The sequence below is a fragment of the Antedon bifida genome, chromosome 4, assembly GCF_963402885.1.
Source record: "Antedon bifida chromosome 4, ecAntBifi1.1, whole genome shotgun sequence".
NCBI classification, from domain to species: domain Eukaryota; kingdom Metazoa; phylum Echinodermata; class Crinoidea; order Comatulida; family Antedonidae; genus Antedon; species Antedon bifida.
The window spans coordinates 31495834-31509327 of NC_136229.1; the positions used below are offsets into that span (position 1 = coordinate 31495834).

Here is a 13494-nt window from a genome sequence, read left to right on the forward strand (position 1 = left end):
GAAATAAATAAATAATTAAAATAAACATACAATTAGTTCCGAAAGCATTAGTCCTGACAAATTCCTGCGGAATATATTGGTGCATGGCGGCTGCAGCAGCGTCATCAAATGGCATATCAGTATGCTCAGACTGTGTGTCACGTCCACTGTCCTGCTGCTCTAACCTTTGTCGGTTCTCCTCCTGACGGACATGTTGTAGCTGTCTGAAGATCTCAAGCTCAAGCTGGGACCTGTAAAAAAGAGGTGATTGGTAGTAATGTGATGTATGTAGTGTAGGAATGGGTGTAGAATAACATATTTAGTTGAATAATAAACCAGTGTAATTTAAACTAAAATACATGATGGCATGAAAATGTAGAAATCAGTGTCCCTTCTTAAAAACAATTAGAAGACTGCTTTTGATATGATCATAATTGTTTAAAAATAAATTTAGTTATAAGGAAAACAATTAAAGCCTCTTTACATTACATTTACATAATACAGAATGAAATATACTGTAAGAATAATAATAGAAAATTGCATACCAACACTAACAAGTGAAATCTTTCAAGTGATAAACACAAAGACAGGCATCATCTTATTATTTTTAATATTGATTATTTTGGTAGCTTATTTGGAAATTGGATTTTTATTATTTATTCTTTATACTGGGTAGCCTCTTCAGTCTCCCAAAGGGCCCAGTGTATAGTACTATGTTGAGTTTGTGACAGTGGCTGTGTGTGAACTAGTACACCGGGGTAACCTCCTACTCGTATCGAAAGATGTACTAGGTTCTTTAAAGTGCACATGAACTAGATGTGTACACTGGACCTACGGTTTATAGTCCTTATCCGAGAAGACTCGTTCTACCACCAGATTGTGGTTTTTCATTAGAGATATCTTTATTTAAACAGACAACCTCTATCAAGATTCTGATGTGCAGGGAATATCATTGAATTCATCGTCAGTTCAAAATAGGCCTGATGTTACTATGCCAGTCAAAAGGAAAAATATCAGGAATTTATGAGTGGATGGTCAGACAGAGGTTTAAGATTTCTCATTTTTGTACCCTCAACAATTCAACCATTAAAATAGTCAAAGTTTATTACCCATTTGAATGTACCAGGCAGAATGTAAAATATTTTCAAAGCGTTAATGGTTAAATAATTCCTTGAAATTCAACTACTTTAATTTAAAGATATATTGTCCCATTAAACACAAAAAATAATGATGTATAAAATAAACTTTGAATAGGTCATTTTGTGGTTTTAATAAAAGTTGTTCACCTTTTCCCAAAATAATGATTTTATGTATAAAAGACAAATAAACAGTTACATTTAACCAGAGAAACATCTGATTTCCAGACAATGGGCTTCCAGTTGATTGTGTTTTTCTTTAAATTACAGTTTATTAGTAGATAATTTGTTATTGATCACATTTTTGGTCAAATTAAATAACTATTATGTGACATTTAAACATATTGGGATAGTGGCATAATCTTTCTAACAGAAATCTTAGTAGATTGCAATTTGATTTGATCAGAATGAGAGCCCAATAACTTGAACTCGCTATGGTTGACTTCAGGGTACACACAATAAAAACAGGATTCCTAGAACAGGTTTATTATTCAAACACTATTGTTTTAGCCATATTAAAGCTATCACATGTCGAGTTGACCACCACCAACGCGTTTGATATTAAGAAACACATGATTCAGAATAGATATATAGTATGTATTTCAACAATTACCTCAGTTGTTTTTGAATATCTTCTTCATCAATTTGTGATTCTATCAAATGGCGTAATTCTGGATTTTGACTATACAGGTCATGATTAATGCGATCAAGTCGTTCTTCTAAGAAACCATCAATAGAACTTAAAGGCTAAAAAACAAATTATTTTGTTAAATTATAGTTAGGTATACAATGAATTGGCTAAAGTGAAAATGCAGGCACGCCTACTGATAACCTGACAACCTTGATAATCAATGTATAGCACTATAGTGTTTGCCGTTCAACATCCTGTATTGTGGTATCCAACAGTCACACACGCTAGTCCCACAGTCACACACGCTAGTCCCACAGTCACGCACGCTAGTCCTACAGTCACACACGCTAGTCCCACAGTCACACACGCTAGTCCCACAGTCACACACGCTAGTCCTACAGTCACACACGCTAGTCCCACAGTCACACACGCTAGTCCCACAGTCACACACGCTAGTCCCACAGTCACACACGCTAGTCCCACAGTCACGCACGCTAGTCCTACAGTCACGCACGCTAGTCCCAAAGTCACGCACGCTAGTCCCACAGTCACGCACGCTAGTCCCACAGTCACGCACTCTAGTCCTACAGTCACGCACGCTAGTCCCAAAGTCACGCACGCTAGTCCCACAGTCACGCACGCTAGTCCTACAGTCACGCACGCTAGTCCCAAAGTCACGCACGCTAGTCCCACAGTCACGCACTCTAGTCCCAGTCACGCACACTAGTCCCACAGTCACGCACGCTAGTCCCACAGTCACGCACGCTAGTCCCACAGTCACGCACGCTAGTCCCACAGTCACGCACTCTAGTCCCAGTCACGCACACTAGTGTTTCCTGGTTGAATATTATTCCGGCCACAATTTCTAAAAACCAATTTCATGCTAAACTGGACATTTTTTAAGTCCCAAAATCTCACTAATACTGTAATAATCCATTCTAAAAACAACGGCTCTTCAAGTTTTAACAAATTTTATTTGTAAATATCAGGGTACTCTTTGGTTTTCAGAATTATTACATTTTTATTATTATTGTTGTACATTTTGTAGTTAGCATTGTAATGTGGTTTTAGTAAATTTTGATGGTAGAACACACCTTCATATCGAAGTGTGCCACTGTGTATGTTCAAATATATTATTATTATATTATTACTCAAGCCAAAGAAAGTAAACACTAAAACAAACCTCTGAGCTAATAAAAGACACGCTGTCCTCCATTCCGTTGTCTGAGTCACCATAGAAATCAAACGGCTTCTCTGGTAGACCATGTTGATGACTGAGTGCATTCATGCGGAAAAGAAGTTCATCAACCTGGTATTCAATCTCAGCAAATGTGAATTCCTGAAATACGAAATTGCAAATTGTGATTAAAGTACATTGAATATGTTTTGGTGCTACAAAAGTCATCTCAGCGATGACAAACATCATGACCAGCCAAGCATTAAAAAACAAAAACATAGCGCCATCCAGGGATTTCCGGACACCATGTTAATAAAAATATTAACTCCTGAACCTAGGATTGTACGAGGAAAAGTTTTACTGTAAAATGTCTGTGGTTCTGAGACATCTAGTAGAAATATATTTCGATCTTACTCCTACCAGCATAAATGTACAATTTAGATCTTTTAACCATACATTTTGCAACAGACATTCCTATGTTAACAATTATTCACATTATAGTCTTTTGTTTTATAATAAGCAACCGTTTCTGCATTTTACCCCATAGGAATTTTGGAAGCGTGTTTTTATAGCTATGCCTTTTGTTTGTTAACATCTTTGATTGGCTAATTTACTTTATTATGTAATATTGTGACTGATATGTGTTATCTTTTGTTGTAGTTCTCTTCACCTGATGATGGGCTATTCCCAAAACATGTCGTGTTAATAACTTTATATTGAGGCAGTTTTAACATTTATGATTATAACAATGTTACTATTTGGCTTACCAAAGGAAGCTCTTCCTTAGTGCCATGCTCATCAGATTGAGGTGTCCGAATGCCAAATACAACAAGTAGTTCATTCCAAAAGAATTGCATCACTTCTCTACCTCCCACTGTATGACATTCCTTATTTTTGCGCTTACTGTAACTGCAACACAGAATGGCTTTGGCCTAAATGGGTAAGACAAATATCAACATCATTCAGACAATAGCTTATCAAACCATTCATATTGGAAGTACTACAATTAATTGAGTACAAATTTCAAAATAATTATTTTATAAATAACACATCAAAGATGTAAATAGCCCTTTTAGCTATCAAATAGATATTTAAATAAAGTTAGCATAAACTATTCTTTGATTTTATTACCTAGTTCTGCCTTTTTGTATGATTAAAATAACATAACAGGAAAACATTATTATAGAGTTGATGCTAATTTTTGATTAATAATATGTATTCATATTTTGATAAGAAATTATAAAAAAATGAAATTAATTCAAAACATGATAGTCGAAACTGTCGATATGTGAAGAAAACTTGCAATGATTGGCCTATTCAACACAAACGGTTTTCATCAAGTTCCTCCTACAACCCTGTTAACTATTCTTAAGCTCTGTCTACACTATCAAACTAGTTTGACAAAAAAAGTATGATGTGCTCAAATGTGGTAGTGATATGCCCAAATGGTAGTGATATGACACCATCGCTTCCATATATGGGCACATCAAATTTTTTTGTCACATAAAGTTTGATAGTGTAGAAAAGGCTCTAAAATATATATTTGAATGCTTACCAATCCCGAAAAGGCAATAAATACTGTTACTATATAGGAAATATAGAATACAGTCCAGAGTGTTGGATGGGCTTCTTGGACTTGGGCAAGCTCTTCTGGTTCACCAACCATAATGGTAATGATAGAGGCAGTGGTGGTGAACATGTTGTTGAAAGGCTTGTAAGACGTTCCAAACAACAAAACACCAACACTGCTAAAAGCAACTTGGATCAACAGTAACGATACCTATACAGTTTTCAAAATAAAGAAAATATGGACAATATTATTCATTAAAATAGTGTATTTGGGGTGGGAGAGGGGGGAATGAATAATTTATATAAAAAAATAAATATAAAAATATGCAATTAATTGCTCCATTAAGTTATGTAATTTATGTTAATTATACTTATTTAATTTAATTACTATAAATGATAAATAATGATATATACTAACATATTAATGTATGTAAGTAAGTAAATTTATTGTCATTTGTAAATATATAAAAAATGAATTGAACGGTATCGGCTAACAACAAATAAATAGAACTTAAACTACATGGTGAAATTACCCCAGCCAACCACCATCCCGGTAATGTTTAAACAATTGCCAACCCTTAATTGAAAAATGAATGTAATTTCTTTAAATATAATCTATTTATATAAAATTGTAAATAAAATTACAATAAAACTCACAAATAAGATGATCAATGGTTTAAAGGCTTGTTGAATAACAGCAGCAAACATGGCAACCTTGCGATTAAAACGTAGAAGATGTAGGAACTTGATGGTGACCACAAACAGTACAGCACCAATAATGCTACGCAGACACTATCATAGATATATAAAGATTGTTTAGAGACACAATTTTCATAACATGCAGGGAATGAATCCAGGGTGTTGAGATATTGGGTTTAAACGTCTCAATGTTACCTTCTGTTCCACTTAATCATTACAACATGAACTTGATGACATATTATGATAACCACACCTACTTAATGGCATAATACATTCTGCTCTACAATTACTTTTGTTTTTCCCTTTTGTAATGAAAGATAAGATAACTTTATTTCGTCCACAAAACAAAACATTTCTCATACAATGATAAAACATTAACAGAAAAATAAATATCAATCCTAAAGTTTTAATTTCATGAACAATACACTCTGGGGATATACACAACATAGCACAGCAGAAGTTCTGGTAAATAAATTTTATTTGTCTGAAGTGAAGAGAACTTCTTTATAAACTTCAAAATAAATGTATACTCTTGGGTTCTCTGCAAAATGTTTACTTATGGTTATTTATTTTTTTTTTACACAAGTCGCTCTTTATCATTTGTAAAGAAAATTATCTTTATTGCTTTGTTACATCATTGTATCATAATTTGTATAAACTTACTTGATCCCAGAATGCAAGGAATGACATATCCACAAATTCTTCATTGAAGGTTCGTTTCATGCGTTCAATGATTTCAGTGACATAGGCAAATCGATAAACATACATCACAAAATATACAAGAGACAACAAAATCATGCTTATCTAAATCAAAAATGAGTAAAAAAACACAACTTCTAAAAAAAGACAATGCTGTGGGTATAAGTGGCTAGATCTCAATGGAGATATAAATAAAATAAGCAAAAAGCTAAATATATCTAATATAAAATGATTGATAATGAATACAATAGAGGTTGCCTTACCTCCACCCACGACCACAAACTTTTGAAGTATCTAAGTTTCATCTTGATTGCTTTGTGAACTTCTCTTTTACCAGACACAGCAACAAGAAGAAGAAAAAGGAGCTGCAAATAATGAGCATATAAATAAATCAGAATTAATCCTAAAAACTGTGTTAATAAACTTAATAATTTTATTTTAATCCTAACAAATAATCTTTTTCTATTTTTTTCCAACCTAAATCAGCTAATATCTATATCAATTATGTCGTATCTTTGGTAAAATAGTTCAGCAGTTTATTCTAACATGTATATAATATATAAAAACTGTATAGTAGCTACATTTAATATCACAACATGTATAGCTTTGGTTTTATTTATTATTATTTACAGATTTATGTATATTATAAAAAATTAATCTAACTACAGCTAAAATATGTATGTACAGTATTTAATTTACCTCAAGAAGGAGTATGAAGTAGTCGTAGTTAGACTCATAACGGTACAGCAGCACAGACTCTATCTTTGGCAATGTGTAAATTGCACCAGTACCTGGCATTTCTGCCAATAATCCAACAGATCTGCAAAAATATCAACAGAATATCAAGATATTGAGCAATGAAAAGTGGAGTTGTACCTTGGTGGTTCAATCCTGACCTGCATCAGGTTTGTAACTCACAACTCTTTTTACTCCCGAGGCCTCAAATGAGATTTAATAATTTTTATTTATTTATTATGGTTTAAAAATCAGCCAGCTTGTATGTGTGTAAAAAACTACTGTATTTAAAATATATCAACCTACCCAAATAACCTGTAAGGGGCATTAAATAGTGTAAACTCAACAATAACCATGCGAGTTTGACCATCAATCCATGCATTATGTTGTAATTCCTTCAATTGACTTGCTGCTGCTGACCTTCAAGTATAAAAATAAAATATATTGACTGTATGACATAAAATCTTTTAATAATTACAATGGTTATTTTTTATTTATTTTTTTATTATACTCAATAAATAGTATTTCCCTAAAATAATGTATTCACTTAGATAGGACAGATTTTGTTTAATTTTAAGAGTAAGTGTTTCCCTTAGCCTAAGTGTGAATGGTGAATACGGTCAACCAAAGTTCTTCAGCAAAAGATCAAGAAGGTTGGAGGGTGTTACATTCTTATCGCATAGATTACAGTATTTAAACCTAATATTATTAATAAAATTGTAAATGTAGGCCTAATGGTCTTTAAAAGATTCAATTGATGATATCAGAGTTTTAACTAAATTGCAAAGGAAATTTGCTTTGCAAATAATGCAGGTTTATACGTTAAATACCTTGTGGTGTTAAGATCAACAACGTAACCACCACCATCATAGTGATCCATACGCCCCCACTGTGTGTAACGCTTTAATATGTTTTGTCCACTGTACATCCATCCTAAACCTTTAGGCCCATAATCTGCCGTCTCTTCACGACTCTTTGAATAGCTACCTTCGCACGAATCAAAGTGGCTTTCCATTACGTTTGCAATTCTGCAGCTGTTTTGATGAACACGCACTTGACGAAGGCTTGCCTTACCTAACAGTATGGTATCGCCATCTATAACATATCCCTAACGAATAAAACATTTCATTCCAATATTTTAATGTAAAGGATTTTAAATAATGTATATTATAACCAACCTGAGTTTTTTTTTTTACCATATTTAATGAGGGTGACCCATCCAGCTATTGCTGATCATTAGGGACCCTCAGAGGTTCACAAGACAAACATATACACAAGATGCTCTACATAAACAAAGTCTTATTACAAGTCTTTGGGAGTGGAGTAATTTGGTCCTTAGAAAAAAATCCTGACATGTGACGGGACTTGAACCCAGGACCCTTAGAGTGGTAGCCAAGCATCATAACCACCAAGCCACAACTCCACTCCTAAAGTTCAGTGATAACAATGCAAAAGGCATGTGATTCAGATTTAAAGCATGCAAAGAATGGAGATGGCTACTTGGGACAAAATATTTATTCCCATTAAGTAGAAAAGAGAAACACAAACACATCCAAACTAATTCAATGTGTTCGCTTTAATTGAAATACACAAGATTTATGAAAATAAAGTTTCCTTGTCAAATTTGTCCTTACCTGTTCTGTTTCGTTATCACTTTGGTACAATTTTTCAGTGAAGAGTCCATCAAGAAGATCTGTCTGTGACCATGTCCAGAACTCGTGTACAGATGAAATCTCTGTGAATGTTGTCCTGTAATACAGAGTAAAACTGATAACATTCCCTTTCTTATACATTATATCTGCAAGTTAAGTTTACAACTACTTAAATAACAGAATGAATAGTTTGAATAAATATTAAATAAACTTACTTGACATATGTATTAAAGATGGATTTGTTGAGTGAGTGTTTATTAGAATTATCCCTTCCATAGGCCATCCACAGTAAACACATCAAAATGAATGAATAAATAACAACATCCCTACAAAAAGAAATTATTACAATTTACAATAACTATAATAATAAAATATTGAATCTCAAATTCACCATGACTTTCATTTAAAGACATGAACTTCTGGTCTTAGAAAAACATAATCTAATGTCAGCGCATACATTTCAGCATGCACATTCACAGAAATGAACAACATAGTTGCAGCAAATGATGGAAATATTACTTGCTTGCTTGCCTAGTATTTCTTTACTTACTTGAGTATTGCATACATATTTTTTTCTTTAATCATTTTTTCTTTTGCTTTCTGAATTTGCTTGTCTTGAAGTGGTCTTGCATATCTTAAGTATCTGGATCTTTGCCGAGCCTCTACTCCCTGTAAAACACACACAACATTTAGACATGTATCAAAATGTTTTATTTGTTGTATGTACTTGGAGTTATGCTATCATATCACAAGCAAGGTAACATTATTAAATAATTAACATTGTAACAGCGAAGCGATTCGATTAAATAACGCCTTTGTTACAAATTGAAGTGTCAGAGATTGAGGGGATCATCCGGTATGCAAGAGTAAACTTAATTGGTTGGAGGTAATAATCATTTGATTTTGTATCGATCGAAAAGTCAGTAGGTAGGCCCTAAGAAGCAAGCTTACCTTACTAATGTCATTGCCATATATGAATACATTTGTACGAATCTGTTTCATCTCACGCTTACTAAGCAGGTCAACATTGTCATCATAATGATCAAAGATAGAAACATTGTTACGATGGCGAATTGACTTGACAATGGTAAACATTGCCATCTACAAAAAGAGATTGAAACAATGATAAATAGTAGATAATCTAATATTGAGAAAGACAAGCATCATTAAGTTGCTTTACTAAAATAGGTACAGTACACACAAATAAAATGGTTATTCAATCATTTTTCCCAACTTGAAAGTGGCCAGGAAAAAAATGTTAATTGTAGGTATAAGTTTATATTTAATTGTAGGTATAAGTTTATACTTAATTGTAGGTATAAGTTTATACTTAATTGTAGGTATAAGTTTATACTTAATTGTAGGTATAAGTTTATACTTAATTGTAGGTATAAGTTTATACTTAATTGTAGGTATTAGTGTATACTTAAGTAGACATACATTTATAGCGAATTTTAGGCATAAGTTTATACTTAATTGTAGGTTAATTTAAATACTTACCACTGCCGGTTGTGTAATGAATACACATTGAAGGAATGAAAAATAAACAGATTGGATCCAATATATTGCTTTAGTTTGATTAAACCTATGCATTAAAAATAGAAAAGAAGGACCATGACAGTGTTGATTTAAATTGAGGAGTACATAAGGACATTTCAGAAACTATGCATTAAATATTGTTGTTTTGCTATATCATATGAATTACTATAACTTACCTGTAACCTAAATAAACTGCCACAACAGTTGAAATTCCGATGATAGTGAAACATAGAGCATATGCTATGTACAAACACCAATGTGGGAACATATACTTAGGGCTAGTGAGTTTCTTGTGGCTACCTTCATGCTGGGATCGCATAGTATTAAAAGAGTCCAGACTATGGCACTCTGGTGAGCTCATTCCACTATCCGACATAAACGTACTACTATAACACATCAATAAATAAATAAGTTTAACATCATGTCTATTCATAAGTAGTTATTGTAATGTTTAAAATACATATGCACTCCCAAGTTTTCTCTACCAGACAGATATGCAATAGTGTAATCAGTACATATTGAATAATTCAAACTAATTTGGAAATCTCAATTCAGTCAATCGGTTTACAGTCAATCGGTTTACAGTCAATCTGTGCTGAATTCTTCCCATCAAAGTCCTCCATATTAGTAAACCAAAATCTATTAGCATAAAATGCTTTATAAAGTGCAATTTTACATTCTGTTGTAGTCCCATTAGTGTAAATATGATTGGCACACTAGATGATAAAGGGTAGCTTTTTACTAAAGTACCTAACATCAATGCAGTTGTAATTTAAATATAAATAGGTTCCATAAAGATTTTTACATTTAAGTGTCAATCAAACATTCTGCTGAATAAGTTTGTATGTTGTTTTACATACTTGATATTCTTCTTGGATGTTTTGGTGTCATCTGTACTTCCTCTGACATCATCTCCGAATTCTTCAAATCCACTTGAAATGCTGCCATTGTCAAAAAAGACTCTTTCTTGTGATGAACGTCCACTATCAGTGTCAAAAGCACCCATGCTTCCCTAATACAAATTATGATGAAAACTCTTCTAATTTCTTTTATTTTAAGTAAGAAAAGTCTATGGTTTTTATTAAAACATCGTGTTTTTTTACAAAAGCTGAGTATCCAAGTGGTTAGGACACTTGTGTCATACCATCTTCATGGTCATACAGAGAGACCCAGGTCAAATTCCAGACAACTCCAAATTCCTGATAACAACTGCTGAGGCTTAGTAAAATAAGAATTACGGGACTCATTTATTTTTAAATGCAAATCTAAATTTGTATTCAAATTCATTGTATTGCCACTATAACATTGTCATTTTTCAATTTACCTTTTGTTTTCTGATCCAATTTTCGGTTGTCCAGTTCTGTAAACTTTGTAGATTGACAGCAGTCTGTTCAATGACACCAAGTTCAAAGCTTTTCTCATTCAGAATTGGTCGCACTTCAGCTGTAAAGAAGTAACAAAATGTCCCCAAATGTAAATAACACAAATACAAATCTTTATTATCCAATAGGGAAACTGATGAAATAATAATATGGATTTATATAGCACTCATACCAATCAAGAGTGCTCAAGGTGCGTACAAAAGAAATTGAAATTCAATATAAAATATAAAAAATACTAAATAAAAATCAATACTACAAGAATAATAGTAAAACAATTACCATCAGGAGAAGGTTCAAAACTACTTTTGATATTTTTGTAGATCTCTTTCGGGTCATGTTCTGTCTTAGGGCTAATGCGTCTAAAGAACATGATAATTGGGAAGTTGATAGGAATAGCAATGAGTGCAGTGACAATGCCAACAAGAACAGCTTCTCCAGATACATCTATCAAGCCAAGATCAACCTCCTGTTATAAATGTCATTAAAATAAAAGTTTTAATTTTATTCTATGACTTTATCATTTTCCCTAAATCTACTTATCCATTGGTACAGTAAACACCATTAAAGATCTGTCCTTAGTCAAACATAACCATGGACTAAAGAAAGTGAGCTGTAAGTTTAATGATGTTGTTTAATGTGAAAGCCACATCACCTTTTGTTTAACACATGTAAAAAAAAAACTATTAATATTCTAGGATTAATGCATTCAAGCAATCTTAAGTGACTTAATTTTTGCTATTTAATTCATAAATACCTCTTTGTCAAGCAGTTGATACCAAATTGTATTGATACAAAAGAAGTCCATCAGAATGGATAGACACACAGTTAGCCGTTGAACCCTTGTGAAACAACTGTATGGTGGTCGGGTAAACACAGAACTCCACAAATAGTAGTCAGAAAAATATTGTGCTCCTTTTGCAAAAAATGCCTGTTATGAAGAAAAAAGAATTTAAGCAATCAGGTATAGAAGGAAATCTGAAATTAAATTTTCATAATTTTAAAGTTTTTTATAGAAAAAAATAACCACTCTCATTGGTGGTTAATACTACCAACCCAGCGAGTGCTCTTTTTCATGAATCACTACAAGCCTAAAGAGGCTTTATTCAGAGAGCATAAGTATTAGGTATACCATGGACCAATAATCTATAGGCTCATGGGTATACACAATCAAACTGCATGTAAACAGGGTTAATACACTTTGAGTGAAAAACATTTCCATAACTTTTCCAAGACTTTTCCAGAGTAAATTTCCAAAATCAATTTTGCACACAAGTTAACATTGTTAACAACTTTTACATTTTTCAGACATTAAAATGTATTTGAAAACACTTCCTTAATCATTTGTTGTATACAATTGGAACTTTAACGTTGAGTATTTAACAGATTGTTTTGGGTGTTTGAGATTGTTCTCAACGAAAAAGTTTGCGTTGTTTAACGTTTTCTATTCAAATGATTTACTGTTGAGAACAATCCGTCTACAATTTACCATTTGAATACAAAAAGTACTCAACAATTATTTATGTTGAATACCAATCAAATACAATTCAAACATTACATCTTTACATATTTCCAAACCCAGTCCAGGGCCTTGAAAACAAAGCATTGGAATTGCCATAACTTTCCACAAGCCTGTGTTTAAAAATGTATTGCCTATGTGCTGCCAAATTAACAAATATAAGGCATACCTTTTGGAACCCAATTCCTGTTTCCTGTACAGGAATATCTCGTTCAATTTTTCCATCATCTTCTTCTACAGCAAGCCAGCGCTCACAAATGAAATACCACTTCTGTCCACTCATTAGATCTCTGACAGCAACCCGACTTAAAAACCAGCTTGGAGAATCGCCAGCATTGTTATGCCATATGTGGACCTTGGTCAAGTGTCCAAGAGACTCTGGTACACTAACAGATAAAAATAATGGTATCTTCAACAGTTGAAATAAAGAATTTTCCATTGCTTAGTGAAAACTTGTAAACTACTGTATCTACGATAGAATGATTTGTTCTTATAAAAATCTAAACAGCACCACAACACAAAAGCTTATAAATTCAAAAACAATACCTTGCAATAAATCGATCTCTAGAATTCCTTTCAAATAGTACTTTATCAGCAGCTTTTAATTGTTTGGTTTCAGAGTAGCCTTGCTCTCCATGTAATACAATGCTAATAGCTGCTGTAGTTGTTGCGCCACTTCTAAAACCAGTCTCTATAGTGATCTCATAGCTAGAATGCAAACAAACAACCAAAATCAATAAAATGATATTATAATCATAGAGATGCATAGTAACCTTTCTC

The 13494-nt window shown here is 32.9% G+C and overlaps 1 protein-coding gene across 1 annotated transcript in view; it reads right to left on the reverse strand.

Moving 5' to 3' along the window:
* Positions 1-13494, reverse strand: part of LOC144839334 (polycystin-1-like protein 1) — a 65334-nt gene that overhangs the window by 2741 nt on the left and 49099 nt on the right. The window contains exons 40-62 of the mRNA XM_078694650.1: positions 13261-13422; positions 12884-13100; positions 11953-12126; positions 11478-11664; positions 11141-11259; positions 10677-10828; positions 9993-10202; positions 9778-9862; positions 9229-9378; positions 8828-8946; positions 8493-8603; positions 8260-8374; positions 7456-7733; positions 6932-7045; positions 6590-6710; positions 6154-6255; positions 5855-5995; positions 5150-5284; positions 4479-4703; positions 3691-3855; positions 2930-3085; positions 1729-1862; positions 31-230 (exon numbers count right to left, since the gene is read on the reverse strand). Coding sequence (XP_078550776.1) covers positions 31-230; positions 1729-1862; positions 2930-3085; positions 3691-3855; positions 4479-4703; positions 5150-5284; positions 5855-5995; positions 6154-6255; positions 6590-6710; positions 6932-7045; positions 7456-7733; positions 8260-8374; positions 8493-8603; positions 8828-8946; positions 9229-9378; positions 9778-9862; positions 9993-10202; positions 10677-10828; positions 11141-11259; positions 11478-11664; positions 11953-12126; positions 12884-13100; positions 13261-13422 — 3572 coding nt within the window. The remainder of the gene's footprint in view (positions 1-30; positions 231-1728; positions 1863-2929; positions 3086-3690; positions 3856-4478; positions 4704-5149; positions 5285-5854; positions 5996-6153; positions 6256-6589; positions 6711-6931; positions 7046-7455; positions 7734-8259; positions 8375-8492; positions 8604-8827; positions 8947-9228; positions 9379-9777; positions 9863-9992; positions 10203-10676; positions 10829-11140; positions 11260-11477; positions 11665-11952; positions 12127-12883; positions 13101-13260; positions 13423-13494) is intronic.